This window comes from Balaenoptera musculus, chromosome 9 (genome assembly GCF_009873245.2).
Source record: "Balaenoptera musculus isolate JJ_BM4_2016_0621 chromosome 9, mBalMus1.pri.v3, whole genome shotgun sequence".
Taxonomy (NCBI): Eukaryota; Metazoa; Chordata; class Mammalia; order Artiodactyla; family Balaenopteridae; genus Balaenoptera; species Balaenoptera musculus.
The window spans coordinates 72,822,859-72,844,244 of record NC_045793.1 but is presented as its reverse complement, the minus strand read 5'-3'; the positions used below and the strand labels follow the sequence as shown (position 1 = coordinate 72,844,244).

The 21,386-nt window shown below is 38.2% G+C and overlaps 1 protein-coding gene across 1 annotated transcript in view; it reads right to left on the bottom strand.

The window, feature by feature from the left end:
* The window catches only part of HDAC9 (histone deacetylase 9), a 575,085-nt gene that overhangs the window by 270,105 nt on the left and 283,594 nt on the right, over nt 1-21,386 (bottom strand). The window contains exon 21 of the mRNA XM_036862952.1: nt 20,236-20,344. Coding sequence (XP_036718847.1) covers nt 20,236-20,344 — 109 coding nt within the window. The remainder of the gene's footprint in view (nt 1-20,235; nt 20,345-21,386) is intronic.

Here is a 21,386-nt window from a genome sequence, read left to right as displayed (position 1 = left end):
TCAAAAATGAGGGGGCAGGTGTGCTTCTGGCGTCTGCTGGGTAGAAATCAGGAATTCTGCTAAACATCTTACAGTGCAACAGGACAGTACAACAAAGAATTATCTGGCCAAAATGTCAATGATGCCAAAGTTGAGAAATCCTGCCCTAGAAACATTGAGAACCTTATAAACAACAGTGCTGTTTTCTTCATATTAGCTTCTAGAAATCTCAAAGCCAAATCTGTGGTCCTTCTCTAGTAAAAGCAGTAGATACCATAGTGCACACTTTATATGCTAACCTCATTCCTGGTTCATGGTATTTTCACCTTTGAATGATTACCACACCTACTTTAAAACACACACACACACACACACACACACACAGAGTTCATGTTTGTTTGTTTTAAAAGCTGCTTCAAATCTTTTATGAAATATGGCAGGAATAAAAGGAAAAGAAAGGAAGGGAGGAAGGAAGGAGGGATGGAGGGAGGAAGGGAAGGAAGAAAGGACAAGCAAAATGAGAAAGCAGAGACAAAGCTCAGAGACAACAGAGAAGGATAGGTGAGAGAGGGAACAGGGAGGTAAACACTTTATATTCTCACTGTTACTTTCTAAAGTTGTGCTTTGTCTCTTGCTTTTTTATTTGGAATACAACCAAGAATAATTTTTATCAATGTTATCCTTTTCCTGAGTTTACCCAAATAATTCTGTCCACCGAATAGAATCAACACTAATATAAACTTATTTTTAAGGATTGTTCTGCTCTTTTCAGTTTCTTAAGTTTCACAAATGTTAGTTACAGAGCCAGTAAAAACTTTTCACAGTTCTTCCCATTCTTTTGCTCCAATTTCAACTTATCTTTCCTTAATATATCAAGGAAAGCGACTGCAATTTCTTTAAAGATTTCAAAAAGTAAATAATTATACAATATCAGTGGCAAAATAAAACATCAAGGGATATCATGTGATTATTGGCATCTATACCAAAAATAAGAAAGGGAGGGAGGGAGGGAGGGAGGGAGGGAAGGAGGGAGGGAGGAAGGAAGGAAGGAAGGGAAAGAAAGGGACAATTTCTACTTGTTAAAAGCCAGATCCTTGATGAATGGTTGTTCATAAGGATGCTGGGTTTGTCCCTGCACATATGGCAGGATGGGAGTACACAGATAGCCTGAGGCCTTTGAGAGACCATGATTCATTTTGTTGAGTACACATATGGAAGTGCTGTTTCCGAGTATATCCACCCTTCCAAATGTTCACTTCCTTTGGAATGGATTCTGAGCATCTGAGAACTAGGTATAACATTTCAAAAACCACTGTTTTCACAGTTTCTTTATGTCACTATTAATTAGAAACAAGAATTAAAATGACCGAAACTCCACGGTTAGGATTTTCCAAGAAATGAAGATGTTTCCTGAGTGCCCTGCCTTATTCAGAAGTCTCTGTGCTTCTGCAAACCTTTTGGATAAGCACCTAATGGCTTTCAGTTTTTTCCTTTTCTTTTTTTTTAATTGTTTGCTCTGAGAATGGCCATATAAAAATGGACATAAAAATAAAAGTGACACATGGTTCACCAAATAATCAGAGTCCCAAGTAAGTGAATTATCCATAGATAGATCTGTCACTGGATAATATACACTGTCATGTAATTTATGATTTTAAAAATAGCAATAACAGCAGCAATTTTTTTCCCTAAAATACTTTCTCAGATCTGCAGCATGTATAATTTAAATATTAACTAGGGTATAAAGAATTTTCTTGGTGTTAAAGGGATTGATGACCAATATATAGATAAGTCGAGTCCATAAACAGGGACAAAGTACCAAAAATGAGCCTGGAGGGCTTCCCTGGTGGCGCAGTGGTTGAGAATCTGCCTGCCAATGCAGGGGACGTGGGTTCGAGCCCTGGTCTGGGAAGATCCCACATGCCGCGGAGCAACTGGGCCCGTGAGCCACAACTACTGAGCCTGCGCGTCTGGAGCCTGTGCTCCGCAACGAGAGGCCGCGACAGTGAGAGGCCCGCGCACTGCGATGAAGAGTGGCCCCCGCTCCCGCTCGCCGCAACTAGAGAAGGCCCTCGCACAGAAACGAAGACCCAACACAGCCAAAAATAAATATAAATACATAAAAATTAAAAAAAAAAAAAGAGCCTGGAGAAACTTGCATACAGAAGTGATGCAGAGTAGGACTATAGCAGTAGCTATATATTCTAATGACTCCCAGGGCCAGACTGGTAATGTAGACATAACATAATATAAGGTAAATGGGGAAAAGGTGGGAGGGTCAGGTACAATTTTTCAATCTTAAATATTGACAAGAATTCACTTAAAAAAATTCACAGCCAGGCCAAAAGAAACCTATTAGTGTGCTGAATTTGGCTACTGGGCTGCCAGTACATAACTCCTGCTGTCCAGGGTGACTTATGTTTTACACAGTTTGAAATTTCTAAGGCAGAAAAGGCAAAAATGTATCTCCAAGGAACTAGCTGGGTTATTTCTTGTGCACAAAGATCATGGCCTAACTGAAGGAGATTTCTGAGGGTGGGGCAGTTGGAGAGTATACTACACCTGGTGTGTTTATAAAGGACTCTCGCCTCTGCCTGAGAAAAAGACTAGAGTACGGATGCTCAGGTTAACACTTGAAGTAAATGTTCAAAATATTCACAGCACTATGGAAGAGTTTTATTGCACTATTAAATTCTGTTATTTGAGCAATGTTTCATGGTGAAAGGTGTCTATAATTCAGCAATGATTTTAAATTAATTTCAAGCATATTAATTGCAGCAATACCTACATGCATTTGTAAATGTAGCCCCATATTTTTGACACATGATATTTATTCAGTCCAAGGACAATGTTGGGTGTGTATATGAATTCACAGGCTTCTTGTAATAAATAACTCATGGCCCTTCAGCAGTTTGTGAACACAAGTTAAGAACAAATGGTTTAAATTTAATCTATTGTTTAGAATAAAGAAAGCTACAAAAAATGATACACCCAACCTAAAATTAATAAAAAGAAAAATGCTGATAAATATTAATTTGGGAGGTATTTGAGAGCTGAGGTCACAAGACAATCAAGTAACCTCCATTGTCTAACTCAGGTATAACTGGATTCTTGGAAGGAGGAAAGAGAGAGAAAACGAGACAGAAGAAATCCTGAAGGGATAGTGACTGAGAATTTCTCAACAATAATGAAACCACAGATCCAAAAAATTCAAAGCATAACTAGAAAAAAAAAAACACCAGAAAATCAATTACACAAACAAAAAAAAAAAACATACTTAGACACATCACAAACTGTTAAAAACTCAACAAAAAAATCTTAAAGGCAGCCAGAGAAAATAAACACATTATATAAACTTGAACAAAGATAGGAATTATAACAGATTTCTTAGCAGAAAGTATTTAAGATAGAAGACAATGGAATGACATCAAAGATTTCAAACAAAAAAATGTCAACCCAGAATTCTATACTAGCAAAAATATCTTTTAAAAATATCTTTAAAAGATAAAATAAGCTTTTTCATAAAAATAACAGCTGAGGTACTGTACTGCCATCAGACCTCAGTTACAAAAAAATGGTAAAGGAAATCATTTAGGAAAAACAGTATAACACCAGATGGAAACTTAGAATAACACATTATCACAAAGAAATAAGGAGTGCTGAAAGTGACAATAATGAAGGCACATATAAGAGACTTTTATTTTCTTTCCCTTGAAAAAGATAATCGACTATCCCAAGCAAAAATAATAAAAATTTCTTGTGGAGTTTATGGCACATGTAAAAGTCAAATGTATGACGACAACAAAGGCACATTGAACAGGAGGAGAGGGTTGCAAATAAACTGCTGTAAGATTCTTACATAATACATGAAGTAGTGTGATATTACTTGAAAGCACACTGTGATAAGTGTTAATAAGTGTAAATGCTACTAAAAAAATAAAGAGGTACAACTACTAAGCCAATAGTGGAAATAAAATGAAACAATTAAAACATATTCAATCCAAAGGAAGGCAGGAAAAGAGAGAAAAAGGAAAAAAAAAAAACCAAAACAAAAAACCCCAAAAAACAAAAACCAAGATGGAACAAATATAAAACAACTAACAAGATGGCAGATTTAAATTCAACCATATCAAGAATGACTGGTCTAGAATACTGCTACTCAAAGTATGGCCCGGGTAACCACAGTGGTCCACAGACTATTCCCAGTCTGCAAGATAAACACAAGCAAGCGTCTAGAAACTTTTGTAGCAATCCATTTAGAATAATTTTATACCTGTTGAATCTAGTAAAAAATAACTGAATTTTTTATTTTGCATATTTTAGTATCTCAATTTTAGTAATTCTATTCCAATGCATTTTACAAAAGCATTGCTCTACGACAGGTAGAAAATAAAGCATAAGCAAACAAAAATCTTTCTTCACCATATAATTTGAGAAGTATTGATTTCATAGAGAAAGGAATTTCCTGCCAAATTGTACAAAGAAAGAGCTCTATTTGGGAAAGACAGGAAGAAAGAAAAGCTGAAGCCAGAGGTAAAATTAGGAATGTGTTAGAAGTCTTATTAATAAATTAGCCCTATCAAGATAAGTTGTCCCAAGAGAAAATGGTTACCAATAACTGTCTGAGCATTACACCAGTAGTTTGTACCTAGAGGTTTCCATAACCCCAGGATTTGGAGAAATTGTCAGAATTTAGAATAAGCTTTTTTTTTCCTAACATCTTTATTGGAGTATAATTGCTTTACAAAGGTGTGTTACTTTCTGCTTTATGACACAGTGAATCAGCTATACATATACATATATCCTCATATCTCCTCCCTCTTGAGTCTCCCTCCCACCCTCCCTATCCCACTCCTCTAGGTGGTCACAAAGCACCAAGCTGATCTCCTTGTGCTATGAGGCTGCATCCCACTAGCTATCTATTTTACATTTGGTAGTGTATATATGTCCATACCACTCTCTCACTTAGTCCCAGCTTACCCTTGCCCCTCCCTGTGTCCTCAAGTCCATTCTCTACGTCTGCGTCTTTACTTCTGTCCTGCCCCTAGGTTCTTCATAACCTTTTTTTTTTTTTTTTTTTCTTATATATGTGTTAGCATACGATATTTGTTTTTCTCTTTCTGACTTACTGCACTCTGTATGACAGACTCGAGGTCCATCCACCTCACTACAAATAACTCAATTTCATTTCTTTTTATGGCTGAGTAATATTCCATTATATATATGTGCCACATCTTCTTTATCCATTCATCTGTTGATGGACACTTAGGTTGCTTCCATGTCCTGGTTATTGTAAATAGAGCTGCAAAGAACATTGTGGTGCATGTGTATTTTGAATTACGGTTTTTTCAGGGTATATGCCCAGTGGTGGGATTGCTGGGTCGTATGGTAGTTCTATTTTTAGTTTTTTAAGGCACCTCCATACTGTTCTCCATAGTGGCTGTATCAGTTTACATTCCCACCAACAGTGCAAGAGGGTTCCCTTTTCTCCACACCCTCTCCAGCATTTATCGTTTGTAGATTTCTGATGACGGCCATTCCGACTGCTGTGAGGTGATACCTCATTGTAGTTTTGATTTCCATTTCTCTAATGATTAATGATGTTGAGCATCCTCTCACGTGTTTGTTGGCAATTGGTGCATCTTCTTTGGAGAAATGTCTATTTAGGTCTTCTGCCCATTTTTGGATTGGGTTGTTTGGTTTTTTTGTTATTGAGCTGCATGAGCTGCTTGTAAATTTTGGAGATTAATCCCTTGTCAGTTGCTTCATTTGCAAATATTTTCTCCCATTCTGAGGGTTGTCTTTTCGTCTTCTTTATGTTTTCCTTTGTTGTGCAAAAGCTTTGAAGTTTCATTAGTTCCCATTTGTTTATTTTTGTTTTTATTTCCATTTCTCTAGGAGGTGGGTCAAAAAGGATCTTCTTGCTGAGTGTTCTGCCTATGTTTTCCTCTAAGAGTTTTATTGTGTCTGGTTTTACATTTAGGTCTTTAATCCATTTTGAGTTTATTATTGTGCATGGTGTTAGGGAGTGTTCTAATTTCATTCTTTTACATGTAGCTGTCCAGTTTTCCCAGCACCACTTATTGAAGAGGCTGTCTTTTCTCCATTGTATATTCTTGCCTCCTTTATCAAAGATAAGGTGACCATATGTGCGTGGGTTTATCTCTGGGTTTATTTCTATCCTGTTCCATTGATCTATACTTCTGTTTTTGTGCCAGTACCATACTGTCTTGATTACTGTAGCTGTGTAGTATAGTCTGAAGTCCGGAAGCCTGATTCCTCCAGCTCCGTTTTCCTTTCACAAGATTGTTTTGACTATTAGGGGTCTTTTGTGTTTCCACACAAATTGTGAAACTTTTTGTTCTAGTTCTGTGAAAATGACCATTGGTAGTTTGACAGGGAATGCACTGAATCTGTAGATTGCTTTGGGTAGTAGAGTCATTTTCACAATGTTGATTCTTCCAATCCAAGAACATGGTATATCTCTCCATCTGTTTGTATCATCCTTAATTTCTTTCATCAGTGTCTTATAGTTTTCTGCATACAGGTCTGTTGTCTCCTTAGGTAGGTTTATTCCTAGGTATTTTATTCTTTTTGTTGCAATGGTAAATGTGAGTGTTTCATTAATTTCTCTTTCAGATTTTGCATCATCAGTGTATAGGAATGAAAGAGATTTCTGTGCATGAATTTTGTATCCTTCTACTTCACCAAATTCATTGATTAGCTCTAGTAGTTTTCTGGTAGCGTCTTTAGGATTCTCTATGTATAGTATCATGTCATCTGTAAACAGTGGCAGCTTTAATTCTTCTTTTCTGATTTGGATTCCTTTTTTTTCTTTTTCTTCTCTGATTACTGTGGTTAACACTTCCAAAACTCTGTTGAATAATAGTGGTGAGAATGTACATCCTTGTGTTGTTCCTGATCTTAGAGGAAATGGTTTCAGTTTTTCACCATTGAGAACGATGTTGGCTGTGGGTTTCTCATATACAGCCTTTATTATGTTGAGGTAAGTTCTCTCTGTACCTATTTTCTGGAGGGTTTTTATCATAAATGGGTGATGAATTCTGTCAAAAGTTTTTTCTGTATCTATTGAGATAATCATATAGTTTTTCTCCTTCAATTTGTTAATATGGTTTATCACATTGATTGATTTGCATATACTGAAGAATCCTTGCATTCCTGGGAGAAACCCCACTTGATCATGGTGTATGATCCTTTTAATGTGCTGTTGGATTCTCTTTCCTAGTATTTTCTTGAGGATTTTTGCATCTATGTTCATCAGTGATAGTGGCCTGTAGTTTTCTTTCTTTATGACATCTTTGTCTGGTTTTGGAATCAGGGTGGTGGTGGCCTCGTAGAATGAGTTTGGGATTGTTCCTCCCTCTGCTATATTTTGGAAGAGTTTGAGAAGGATAAGTTTACCTCTTCTCTAAATGTTTGATAGAATTTGCCTGTGAAGACATCTGGTCGTGGGCTTTTGTTTGTTGGAAGATTTTTAATCATAGTCTCAATTTCAGTGCTTGTGATTTGTCCGTTTATATTTTCTATTTCTTCCTGGTTCAGTCTTGGAAGGTTGTGTTTTTCTGAGAATTTGTCTATTTCTTCCAGGTTGTCCATTTTATTGGCATAGAGTTGCTAGTAGTAATCTCTCATGATCCTTTGAATTTCTGCAGTGTCAGTTGTTACTTCTCCTTTTTCATTTCTAATTCTATTGATTTGAGTCTTCTCCCTTTTTTCCTTGATGAGTCTGGGTAATGGTTTATCAATTTTGTTTATCTTCTCAAAGAACCAGCTTTTAGTTTTATTGATCTTTGCTACTGTTTCCTTCATTTCTATTTCATTTATTTCTGATGTGATCGTTATGATTTGTTTCCTTCTGCTAACTTTGGGGTTTTTTTGTTCTTCTTTCTCTTATTGCTTTAACTGTAAGGTTAGGTTGTTTATTTGAGATGTTTCTTGTTTCTTGAGGTAGGATTGTATTCCTATAAACTTCCCTCTTAGAACTGCTTTTGCTGCATCCCATAGGTTTTGGGTCATTGTGTGTTCATTGTTATTTGTTTCTAGGTATTTTTTGATTTCCCTTTTGATTTCTTCAGTGATCTCTTGGTTATTTAGTAGTGTACTGTTTAGCCTCCACGTGTTTGTATTTTTTACAGATTTTTTCCTGTAACTGATATCTAATCTCATAGCACTGTGGTCGGAAAAGATACTTGATATGATTTCAATTTTCTTACATTTACCAAGGCTTGATGTGTGTCCCAAGATATGATCTATCCTGCAGAATGTTCCATGAGCACTTGAGAAGGAAGTGTATTCTGTTGTTTTTGGATGGAATGTCCTATAAATATCAATTAAGTCCATCTTCTTTAATGTATCATTTAAAGCTTGTGTTTCCTTATTTATTTTCATTTCGGATGATCTGTCCATCGGTGAAAGTGGGGTGTTAAAGTCCCCTACTATGATTGTGTTACTGTTGATTTCTCCTTTTATGGCTGTTAGCATTTGCCTTATGTACAAAGGTGCTCCTATGTTGGGTGCATAAATATTTACAATTGCTATATCTTCTTCTTGGATTGATCCCTTGATCATTATGTAGTGTCCTTCTTTGTTTCTTGTAATAGTCTTTATTTTAAAGTCTATTTTGTCTGATATGAGAATTGCTACTCCAGCTTTCTTGTGATTTCCATTTGCATGGAATATCTTTTTCCATCCCCTCACTTTCTGTCTTTATGTGTCCCTAGGTCTGAAGTGGATCTCTTGTAGACAGCATATATATGGGTCTTGTTTTTGTATGCATTCAGCCAGTCTATGGCTTTTGGTTGGAGTATTTAATCCATTTACATTTAAGGTAGTTATTGATATGTATGTTCCTATTACCATTTTCTTAATTGTTTTGGTTTTATTGTAGGCCTTTTCCTTCTCTTGTGTTTCCTGCCTAGAGAAGTTCTTTTAGCATTTGTTGTAAAGCTGGTTTGGTGGTGCTGAATTCTCTTAGCTTTTGGTTTTCTGTAAAGGTTTTAATTTCTCCGTCAAATCTGAATGAGATCCTTGTTAGGTAGAGTAATCTTGGTTGTAGGTTTTTCCCTTTCATCACTTTAAATATGTCCTGTCACTCCCTTCTGGCTTGCAGAGTTTATGCTGAAAGATCAGCTGTTAACCTTATGGGGATTACCTTGTATGGTATTTGTTGCTTTTCCCTTGCTGCTTTTAATATTTTTTCTTTGTATTTAATTTTTGATAGTTTGATTAATATGTGTCTTGGAGTATTTCTCCTTGGATTTATCCTATATGGGACTCTCTGTGCTTCCTCATTTGATTGACTATTTCCTTTCCCATATTAGGGAAGTTTCAACTATAATCTCTTCTAATATTTTCTCAGTCCCTTTCTTTTTCTCTTCTTTTTCTGGGACCCCTATGATTTGAATGTTGGTGCATTTAATGTTGTCCCAGAGGTCTCTGAGACTGTCCTCAATTCTTTTCATTCTTTTTTCTTTATTCTGCTCTGCAGTAGTTATTTTTCCACTATCTTATCTTCCAGGTCACTTATCCGTTCTTCTGCCTCAGTTATTCTGCTCTTGATTCCTTCTAGAGAATTTTTCATTTCATTCATTGTGTTGTTCATCATTGCTTGTTTTCTCTTTAATTCTTCTAGGTCCTTGTTAAACGTTTCTTGTATTTTGTCCATTCTGTTTCCAAGGTTTTGGATCATCTTTACTATCATTACTCTGAATTCTTTTTCAGGCAGACTGCCTATTTCCTCTTCATTTGTTTGGTCTGGTGGGTTTTTACCTTGCTCCTTTATCTGCTGTGTGTTTCTTTGTCTTCTCATTTTCCTTAACTTACTGTGTTTGGGGTCTCCTTTTCGCAGGTTGCAGGTTCGTAGCTACCACTGTTCTTGGTGTCTGCCCCCAGTGGCTAAGGTTGGTTCAGTGGGCTGTGTAGGCTTCCTGGTGGAGGGGACTGGTGCCTCTGTTCTGGTGGATGAGGCTGGATCTTGTCTCTGGTGGGCAGCACTGCATCTGGTGGTGTGTTTTGGGGTGTCTGTGAGTTTATTATGATTTTAGGCAGCGTGTCTGCTAATGGGTGGTGTTGTGTTCCTGTCTTGCTAGTTGTTTGGCATAGGGTGTCCAGCACTGTAGCTTGCTGGTCGTTGAGTGGAGCTTGGTCTTAGCATTGAGATGGAGATTTCTGGGAGAGCTTTCGCCGTTTGATATTAGGTTCAGCTGGGAGATCTCTGGTGGACCAATGTCCTGAACTCAGCTCTCCCACCTCTGAGGCTCAGGGCTGACATGTGGCTGGAGCACCAAGACACTGTCAGCCACACGGCTCAGAATAAAAGGGGGAAAAAAGAAGAAAAAAATAAAAATAAAATAAAATAAAATAAAGTTACAAAATAAAAAATAAAAATTATTAAAAATTTAAAAAATTAAAAAGTAATAAAAAACGACAAAATAAAAGAGAGAAAGAAAGAAGAGAGCAGCGAAATCAAAAAAGAAATCCATCAATGATAGCAAGTGCTAAAACTATAGTATAAAACAAAAACAAAAAAAACCCCCAAAAAATGGACAGACAGAACCCTAGGACCGATGGTAAAAGCAAAGCTATACAGACAAAATCACAGAAATAAGCATACACATACACACTCACAAAAAGAGAAAAAGTAAAAAAATATATATATCTTTTGGGAAGTCTGAGGTCTTCTGCCAGCGTTCAGTAGGTGTTCTGTAGGAATTGTTCCACATGTAGATGTATTTCTAATGTATTTGTGGGGAGGAAGGTGATCTCCACGTCTTACTCCTCCGCCATCTTGAGGATCTCCCCCACAATGCACGTGTAATTATAGCTTACTGAACCATCTTACCTGTTGTGTACTTCTGCTCTCAATGTCATTACGATATTGCTCATTTTTAAAGGAAAACTGCACCAGATCACATGGCCGACCAACTGGAGAACAGCATCTGAAACTCGGGCGTGGTACCGACCCTTGTTTTTTTTTTTTTTTTTTAAATTAATTAATTATTTATTTGTTTTGTTTTGTTTTGTTTTTTGGCTGTGTTGGGTCTTCGTTTCTGTGCAAGGGCTTTCTCTAGTTGTGGCAAGTGGGGGCCACTCTTCATCGCGGTGCGTGGGCCTCTCACTGTCACGGCCTCTCTTGTTGTGGAGCACAAGCTCCAGACGCGCAGGCTCAGTAGTTGTGGCTCACGGGCCCAGTTGCTCCGCGGCATGTGGGATCTTCCCAGACCAGGGCTCGAACCCACGTCCCCTGCATTGGCAGGCAGATTCTCAACCACCGCGCCACCAGGGAAGCCCCGGTACCGACCCTTCTAATTCACGCTGAGCACGAGGAGAGTGGAGATGGGAGACGATGGACGGTCTGTTTCCAGTCTGTTCCCAGACTGTCCCAGGGACTGACTTCCCGGGGCTCCCTCTTTGGGGGGCACTGTAGGGACCCACACTCAGAAGACGCGGTTAGTTGTGGCTTTAAAACCCGGCAGGTCAGAGATAATACTTCTTTCTTTTTTCTGCACCACAATCATTAGCCCAAGCCCACAGCATGCTGGCTTAACAGAAACTAAGGCAGATGCCACAGAAACAAAACTACAGAACCTGTGGAGGCAGAAGGGCCTGAGAGGGTAACAGTCCTCTAATAAGCTTTTTAATAGAGCTTCCAAGGAACCAATCTTCAGACAATGTCTCCTCTACCTTATCCCATTCTTTTGGGTGGTAGCTTTTGCTTAGGGCACCATCAATGTTTAGTACAATAACACCTTATTTATTTTTGTTGACCTATGAGTTAGAGACCTTGAAAACTACCATTTCCACTTAAAAGCTGTTCAGACTTGGACAAGTTCATTAACCCTTCCAAGTCTTAAGAAAAATGTAGATAATACCACCTTCCACCTTTATTAGCATTAAATTAGTCAATGCATGTTAAGTGCTTACCACAGTACAACACAATGATGAAAGTATAGTACAGTAAGCTCTGAGTAAATGCTAACTAAGAAAAAAAAATTCCAGAGTTTTGTTCCAAAATTACTTTCTATTCTGCAGTACACCAAAAACAAAAATCATATGTGATAATGCTGGAAGCCAGAAACTACCTCCAATCACAAAGCTACATTTTTTTTTTAGCTACATATGGATCTAGTTCAACTAGAGTTTCCTGAATGAATGTGGGCCTTTTCCAAGCACATCCAGCATAGCTCAATCATTGGCACCCGAAACAAAGCGCAGGCTCTGAAAAGCTGCACGTGATAGAAATTAAGCTACCTGTACTGAAAGTATTTAAAAGGGAAAGAGAATGACTTAGAAGAAAAGGAATTTAGGCACAGTCTCCTTTATATAGTCTAAATGCAGCTTGTTGATTCCTTTCGGAAATATTCCCAGAGTTAAATGTAATACTATTGTGCCCATTAACAGAACAAGTTTCATATGCACTGTGCATGGTTAATGTGGTACGCGACTGCTCCTTGGATTCCTTGAATATTTCCCCTTGAAAGTTGGGAATCAAAACTCCTTGGCTACTACTAAGCAGTTTAGTAAGCTCTTGCTGCTATGCTATGCTGCTTCTAGGGCCACAGGGCATTTCTGAATAATTGAGTTTAAACTTTAAATAATGATCAGATGCCCCTAGAAACCTCCTGACAGACACCAGACTCAACAAAGAAACTGAGGTTTTTCATCATCGTACTTATTCTGTACCATTTTAGGCATGTTGTATAAAAGTTTAACTGTAAAAGAAATTCAATATCTTTTCAACTTTTGCATTGCATCAGGTAAAGTGTAATTTTTAAATGAATCATCTATTGTGGACCAGACATTTCTGCATACAGCATCTTAGTAACTTAGAAATTATCAAATATTTTAAAATCACTGAAATTGTTTTAGCGTGATTTGATTTCTAAGACATTTTAGCTTTAATATATCTACATAGCTTAGTCAGTTTTAAACTCTATGTTACATATAATGGAATCTGCAAGCCAAATTTCTTATTTGTCCATTTTGGGAATAGAATAATTACCTTTTATCCACTTAAGAGATATTTGAAAAGTTCAATATTTTTCTATCATCAAGCCTCCACTCTTATAGCTAGAACTGAAGATTCCAGTAGATATTTTCTTTCTGGGAATACTGATAGTGGGGGTGGGAGTAGCAAAGATTTGAGAGAGAAAAACCTAATTTATTAGTAGATTCAGTGCAAGAGGTAGTAAAATCAAATTTATTACCCAAAGAAAGCAAAAAAGGAAATATCTTTGGTCAGCATCTAAAGAAAGAGATACAGGGCAGTAAGAATACCTAGTAAGTGTTGGACACTGTGTTAAACATTTTACAAACGTAACTCAATTTATTCCCCATGATAGCTTAAAAAATGTATTATAGTCACTTTTACAAAAGAGGAAACTGAGTTTAGGAGGTTAAGTAACTTGACTAAAGTTACATAGTTGATAAGGCACAGAGCTGGGATTTCAATCAAAGTCAACCCTACACATGGATATTGTTATGGATTTAATTGTATTGCCCCCGCCCCACCCTCAATTCAAATGTTGAAGCTCAATGTGACTATATTTGTAGACAGGGCATTTACAGAGGTAATTTACGTTAAATGAGGTCACCAGGGTAGGTTCCTAATCCAATAGGACTGGTGTCCTTATAAGAAGAGGAAGAGATACCAGGGATGTGTACACATGGAGAAAAGGCCCTGTGAGGACACAAGAGAGAAGGCAGCCACCTGCAAGTCAAGGAGAGAGGCCTCAGGAGAAACCAATCCTTCCAGCACCTTGAACTTAGAGTTCTAGTTTCCAGAACTGTGATAAAATAAATTTCTGTTGCTTGAGCCACCTAATCTGTGGTATTTTTTTATGGCAGCCCCAGTGGACTGACACAGATATGAACTTTAAAAGATATTCTTTAGAAAACCATCATTCAAAAAGAGTCATGTACCACAATGTTCACTGCAGCTCTATTTACAATAGCCAGGACATGGAAGCAATCTAAGTATCCATCGGCAGATGAATGGATAAAGAAGATATGGCACATATATACAATGGAATATTACTCAGCCATAAAAAGAAATGAAATTGAGTTATTTGTAGTGAGGTGGATGGCCCTCGAGTCTGTCATACAGAGTGAAGTAAGTCAGAAAGAGAAAAACAAATACCGTACGCTAACACATATATATGGAATCTAAAAAAAAAAAAAAAATGGTCTTGAAGAACCTAGGGGCAAGATGGCAATAAAGACGCAGACGTACTAGAGAATGGACCTGAGGACACAGGGAGGGGGAAGGGTAAGCTGGGACAAAGTGAGAGAGTGATAGTGTATATATGGACATATATACACTACCAAACGTAAAATAGATAGCTAGTGGGAAGCAGTCGCATAGCACAGGGAGATCAGCTCGGTGCTTTGTGACCACCTAGAGGGGTGGGATAGGGAGGGTGGGAGGGAGGCAAACGCAAGAGGGAAGAAATATGGGGATATATGTATATGTATAACTGATTCACTTTGTTATAAAGCAGAAACTAACACACCATTGTAAAGCAATTATACTCCAATAAAAATGTTAAAAAAAAAAGATATTCTTTATTGTTTGTTCTGTAGATCTCTTCTTAATGATATACCATGAAAGCTAGTGTCAAGCGCCGTGAATGCAGGGCTACGGGTGTCTTTATCTTCAGGGTCTGACACATAATAGATGCTTAATAAATTTTTGTAAAGGGAATAAATTAATGAATGAAAACAAATTCATTCCATAGTGATGTATCTCTTGACAGTGTTCTACTGTGGCTAAATAAACATAAAATGTGACATAAAAATCCCTCTTCCATTTAGGTCTTGTATTACATACACAGTTGAGTGAAGAACCATTCTTCTTTCCTCAGTCAGTGTCACCCCTACACCTGAAACTTTCATTTGCCAGAATCAGGTGCCTCCTTTCCCTGGCTTGGCATCCAGCATCACCTGGAGTTTCCCCTAGCACCCTGGACCTCTGCTGTCATGGTTCACCCCTGCCCCTCATAGAAACTTCCTTGCCCTGTAACTATTTGCCCAAAGGAGACAGACTGCTTATCTAAGTCTTAGTCAACCAGATCCCCAAGTATGTCACATTTGTCCCCAAGGAGAAAGATAAAGTACATTTCCTTAATCACCTCTGCTTAAAAGAAGTAAAGAAACTGAAGCACAGAAGAATGAAATGATTTGTCCATTCACGGTCATATAGGATCTTGTCACTCAAACTGTGGTCCATGGATGAGCAGCGTTAACATCACATGGGTGTTTGTTAAAAATGCAGAACCTCAGGCCCCATCCAGTTCTGCTGAATCAGATTCTACACTTCACAGTCAGAGAAACACTTTGCAAGTTGTGACAGTGTGGAGATTTGAATCCAAATATTCCAATTCCTAAATCAAGGTTCTTTGCCCATGTGCTTCAGCACAGGGGCTTCTAAAAACAGTGGCCTCCCCCTCCTTATTAGTCTCCTTACAGTACCAGGATTCTAATGGTAGAACCTCAGTTGGGTAGGTGCATCCTATGAGACCCCAGGGTTTCAGAGCTTTGAAGAAGCTTTTAACTCACACCCTTGAGACAGCAGCCTACTTATTCTCTGCAAAAGGAGAAAAAATTAGGGCCACCCGTCAAAGTGGGGAAGCGGCCATTCTATAGACACAGCTGTCACTGATAACCTACATCATTACATTTGATCTTCACAATAACACAATGAGAGAGGCTTCATTATCCCTATTATACAGACGAAGAAACTGAGATTCACATGAATGAAATAATTATTAACAGAGACTTTGTATCGCTGGTTTCTCTGACTCTAGGGCTGGGCAGAAGGACATAGCCCCTAAAATCATAAAACCTCTCAGGGATAGTTCTGCAGTCATCTAGGTAGCAATGCTTCAGAACCTCTTGAGAGGCCCACTATAACTCTGGGTTACCATCACTTTTTTCCTCTGTAGTATAATGATGAGAGACCTACTTCTGGGCTGAGGAGCTATGGCATTCTTTATTGGGTTCTTCTTCATTTGGCTCCGCAGCCTGTAACAATGGGTGTTCTCCCCTCTCCCATGTGATACAACATGCCAGCTCTTTGAATGTATGTATTCATTTCATGTTAGATGTTCTGCTGAAACCCTGAGACCTTTGAAATGGAGCTGGGATGGATTTATGATGACAATGGGTGGGTGAAACCACATGCTTTCTCTCTTTTGTTCAACACTGGGAGGAACACATGAATGACAGCCCATTCCCTTGGGATCACTTGTAGGTTATAATGCCCACACCTTAGCTTCTTTAGTCATGGTGAGATGAAAAAGAAACAGAGCAACTACAGGGAGGACCTTCAGATTCCAAGGAAAACCATGGATATGATGAATGAACACTGTGACCAACATTCCATATGGAAAGAAGGCGTGAACTATTAATGCAGCAGCTGGAGGAGACAAGGGGCAGGCCATGTACGTTAATGCTCTACTACAAACCCCCTCCCAGTATGATCGACTGCTTTCTGGCAGCTCTACTGACCTTACATGTGCAATTTTTAGTCACTCTTCGTCTTCAGAAAAATATCCCTTTGCTATTTGCGTGCCAATAACAAGAATAAGTGAAGTGACATGTTTGTTGTGGCAAAGTGCTACATCTTGAGACTCAGGATCTTTAGTTAAGATACCAGTGGACTAAAGGATTTGACAAATAATATATGGATTCCTGTGGGTTATGTGGTCAGTGAAGGAACGTGACAGTTCCCATTGTTGCTATTCACAATTTCAGTGACCTGCTGATCAGTCCTACCAAGACTGAGTTAGAGCTACAGCCAAGTAATATCATGTCAGTATTTTCCTGCTGCTTCTTTATTTAATCTGATGTACATTCTGTGTAAAGGGTATTTCATAATAAGCTGATCTTTTTATTCACTAAACAATGCATGTTAGTGCCCCATTCCTACCAAAAGCAACTTAATAAAATTAACTCTGACTCAGTCGGTGTGTGAAATGAGATTCTCTCTAACCCATTCCACAGTGGTTTCCTCCAAGGCCAGAGATTCTTCGGTGGTCCAGTTAGAGTTGAAATGCTTTATACAGCTACATAATTTTTTACCCCAAATTAATGAAGTCTGAGTTCATGGATTTAATACTTTATAGGAATTTCAATTAAAAAGAGAATGTTCTTGGCAAAAGAAACAATTTTGCTTTTCTTACGGTTAGGGTTATTCTCATTTGGGAAAGGAGTGCTGACAATCATGTGAGGTTGAAATTATGGTGAGTTGTGTGTGCACAGAACTGTGGTTAAGAGCTTGGGAATCAGGAGACTTCTATTATACTTCACCACCTACTAACTATGAGACTTGAGCAAGTTACTCTCCTCTCTGAGCCTCAGTTTCCTTTTCTGTAGACTACAAGGCCTCAGTTACACAGTCAGTAGTAAGTCTCCTGGGATTGAATGATCACACTTCAAAATGGTATAGAATCACTTTGAGAAGTCTTTAAAGATTGTTATAAAGGATAACAATGTATCCACAGTACATATTAGTTAGAGACCATATAAATCATATCATTTAGAATATGATAAAAGCATAAATAAACCAAATGGTTTTGGATGCATATCATTCTCAAATGTATTAACCCTTCAATAGTCTTATTAGCCTCGATAAAAACAATGAATCAATGTATGTGCTTCATTGCTAAGGTGCGTCATCGCTCTGTATTTCAAGACCTTTATTTTACTTACTATTTTATATTTAAAAATAAAACACGACCCAGTGATAATGATGCTGCTGGCCTAGGAGTTGGGAGCTACGCATTCTACTTCGGGGTCTAGAATGAATAAGTCCTAGGAACTCTGCTGTGAACTGCCTACTATGGCTCAAGCATTCAGTAAACTAATTTATTTTACTTCTGGATTTTGTAAGGAAAACTATGTGTATTGTTTGAGAATCGTAAGAGTTATACTTTATTAAACTTTCTGTCAAAATACCTGGCGAAGACAAATCCAGTAATGATATATCAATACTACGTATTAGATATTAGTTACAGGATGAATATCTGGACCTGAAACTATCCAGGGTAGAAATGTGACAAAGGGAAAATATAAGTGCAGTTTTTTCACATCAAAATGAAAGTCTGAGGTGAGTCTGGATTTATCTGCATTTCAGGCTGCACAACACAGAAGCTGTCCCAAAGATTCCTTTTTCCTAGGTAGTCTCATTTCCTTTGTCAGCTCTAAATTTTTGTTGGACCTAAGGTTTTATGTTTTCTTGACAATCAGAAGTGACAATCAGTGATGTACATTCAAATTTATTCTAGTATGTTTTAATTTCTGAATTTTTGTTTCATAGAATCATAGATTTCCTGAGTTAGGGAGAAGCCTGAAGTTCATCAAATCCATTTACCTTCAGCAACTGCAGACTCCAAGGTGCAATTTTTCTTGTCTGAATGTTTATAATCAAGAACCATAGGCCAGTAAAGAAAATGAAGAGAGAAAAATGACAGAAAAAGGAATTCCAGAAATGATTATGTTTTCTTCTTCCCTACTACTGACACTACTTTGGTTGACATAGTTGCATATGTCAGTTTTTACAGGTGTTGTAGCCCCGAGTGTAAAAAACACATGTGTAAAGCTTTGATGATAGCATTTCTAAGCTATCTCATTTTGACAACAGAATACTTTTAATAGTTTTGTTATATGTATTTTTACTTTAAATAAGAAAATGAAAATGAAATTTCAAAATGCATGCTGTTGTCGGGACTTCCCTGGTGGTGCAGTGGATAAGAATCCGCCTGCCAATGCAGGGGACACAGGTTCGATCCCTGCTGCAGGAAGATCCCACGTGCCACGGAGCAATTAAGCCCGTGTGCCACAACTACTGAGCCTGCGCTCTAGAGCCCACATGCCACGATTACTGAGCCCGCGTGCCGCAACTACTGAGGCCCGCGTGCCTAGAGCCCGTGCTCCGCAACAAGAGAAGCCACCGCAATGAGAAGCCCACGCACCGCAACGAAGAGTAGCCCCCACTCTTCGCAACGAGGAGTAGCCCCCACTCTTCGCAACTAGAGAAAGCCCGCACGCAGCAACAAAGACCCAACGCAGCCAAAAACATAAAAATTAAATTAAATCTTAAAAAAAAAAAGAAAAATTAAAAAAACCCCCAAAAACCCCAAAATGCATCCTGTTGTGTTTAGCCATAATGTCAAAGCAATCGAAAGAATTTAATCACTGATGGCATGCTACAGTTAAGTGAATTAAGGAGGAAGTTAAGGTTTTCATTTCTAATTTTCCTCTTCCCTGCAATGGACATCATGCATTTAAAGATTCTATAATATTTTACAGTTCGCAGTAAACACAGAGTAATGTATGTATGTCTATCTCTGTGGGGAATGTTGTCTATTTCCCTGCAACTATCATTGAGTATACACAATTAGCATAATTTATGCAATACTGGAAACTTCCTTTGTTATTTAGAAAGAATTTCCTGGCTTGCATAATATTTTGTACTATATTTTCCAAGTCTGGGGCAACATGATCTTTTTGTGGAATCCACAGCATGAAACAAAATTCTCAAAACAATTTCATTAAGGCCGCTTATCTGTTGTACTTTTTCCAGGTGCCCTGGGGTGTTCCTGCTAGTATCATTTGCCTCAAGTTTAAAACTAATGAAAATCCAAATACAATTAGAAAGGGAGATGAGGAAAAGAGAGATTCCAAATCAGGGTGGATCCTCTTATTGTGCTGGAGGGAAGAGGATTGTGATGCATCTTTGATAGCAGCAGTGGAGGAAATGAAACACTGACTGCAAGCCAGGTTTGAGCTGACCATTCATATGAGAGAAATCAACATTATCCTGATTATGCATGTGAGAAACAGATGCCATTCCCTCCTCTTTCTGCAGATGTAACAAGAGGCATTGTGCCTGCTTGGGATAACTGGGTGGGAATAACACATGATGCATATACTTAAGATAAGAGGAAGGGGTTCCTGAATCATTATCAAAATGTCAGGAATATCCAAATTTTGGCATAAGCGTTAGGTTTTGGTTCTGTTTTTATCTGAGGAAAAAAATCCCCTACTAATCGACAACTGCTTAGTGCGTTTGTCAAAAATACGGTGTGTTATGAGAGCCTAAACAGTTAATGCCTGGACGCCTCCCTGCTACTCCACAGTCATAACCCACCCCGAACACACACACACACACACACACACACACACACACACACACACACACGTTCATTCCTAATTGTTCTTGAATATTCAGCTTACCACTGCTGGAGTTAACCTCCACACCCCTCTTCTTTCTTTTCTGTTCTGGAAGCTCCCTCCTCTGTGCTCCCACAGCACGTTTACCCAGATCAGCCCAGTAGTGAAAAGGCTATGAGCAATGGGAAAAGTAGTCTTGTCTCATTAGTCTTTGCATTCCTGCTCCTTGTCTAATCACTGGCAACGAGCCTTATCTTATTTTTTCCTGCCCTTCACCCCTCTTATGATGGCACATGTTATGCCTTCTAAAATACTGATTTTTTTTTTTTGTTTCAAAGAAGACCACTGTAAACAGCAGAAAAATGTATTAACCAAACCTTTCTGTTATGTTGAATTTAACCATATGTCCATAGATTTGGTCATAAAATAAATCATTCCTTGATATTATAATACAATAGAGAAAGCTGTCTTTGAAAGGCTTGCCACTGGAACTTTTTTTAATTGTCACTGGGGGAATGAATGTGGAGGACCAAGGTGGTATAATAAATGGGAAAATAATATGAAGTTATAAATGTAGTGAAAGAATAGAATTTCCTTCTGAAAATATGTGTGCGTATATATATATATAATATTTATATATATGTACATTTCATATATCAGAGGGGAGAGCTTACATTTTTAATTTGACGAAATTCAAGAAAATTTGACACATTTCATCGAAACCTGCCTCCTCTATAGGGAGTACAGTTAGTATGTAACTAAAATGTCTCCTGAAAACCTCTGAGCAATTGGAATGAGCCTAAAATTACCTCCACACTATCACCTAATCCTTCTCCCTATTTCCCCCTCCCAAAAAATCACAAAAAATGACATCCATAAGCCTCACAGGGTGCCAGATCTAGGTGTAATCAAAGAGAATAAGGACAGAGTAAAAGTTTGTAATAAAAAGCCAGTGTCATGTTCACGGACTGACTGAGCTGCTGCTGGAGAAGGTGCCTTGATTAAACCTCGCAGAGCCTCATTTCTGGCACATCTTTGACCAGTTAGGCAGGCCCAGATTCTGCCCATGCTCTGCAATTCCTCATTCCTCCTAGGGAATTGTTCTGCCTCTTCCACAGCTCCTCCTCCTCCAATCAAGGGTCTGACACTGCCCATTGACCACGTTTATTTTTCTGCCTTTTGGCACTAGGAGCTTGTCTGTTGTAGGATAAAAG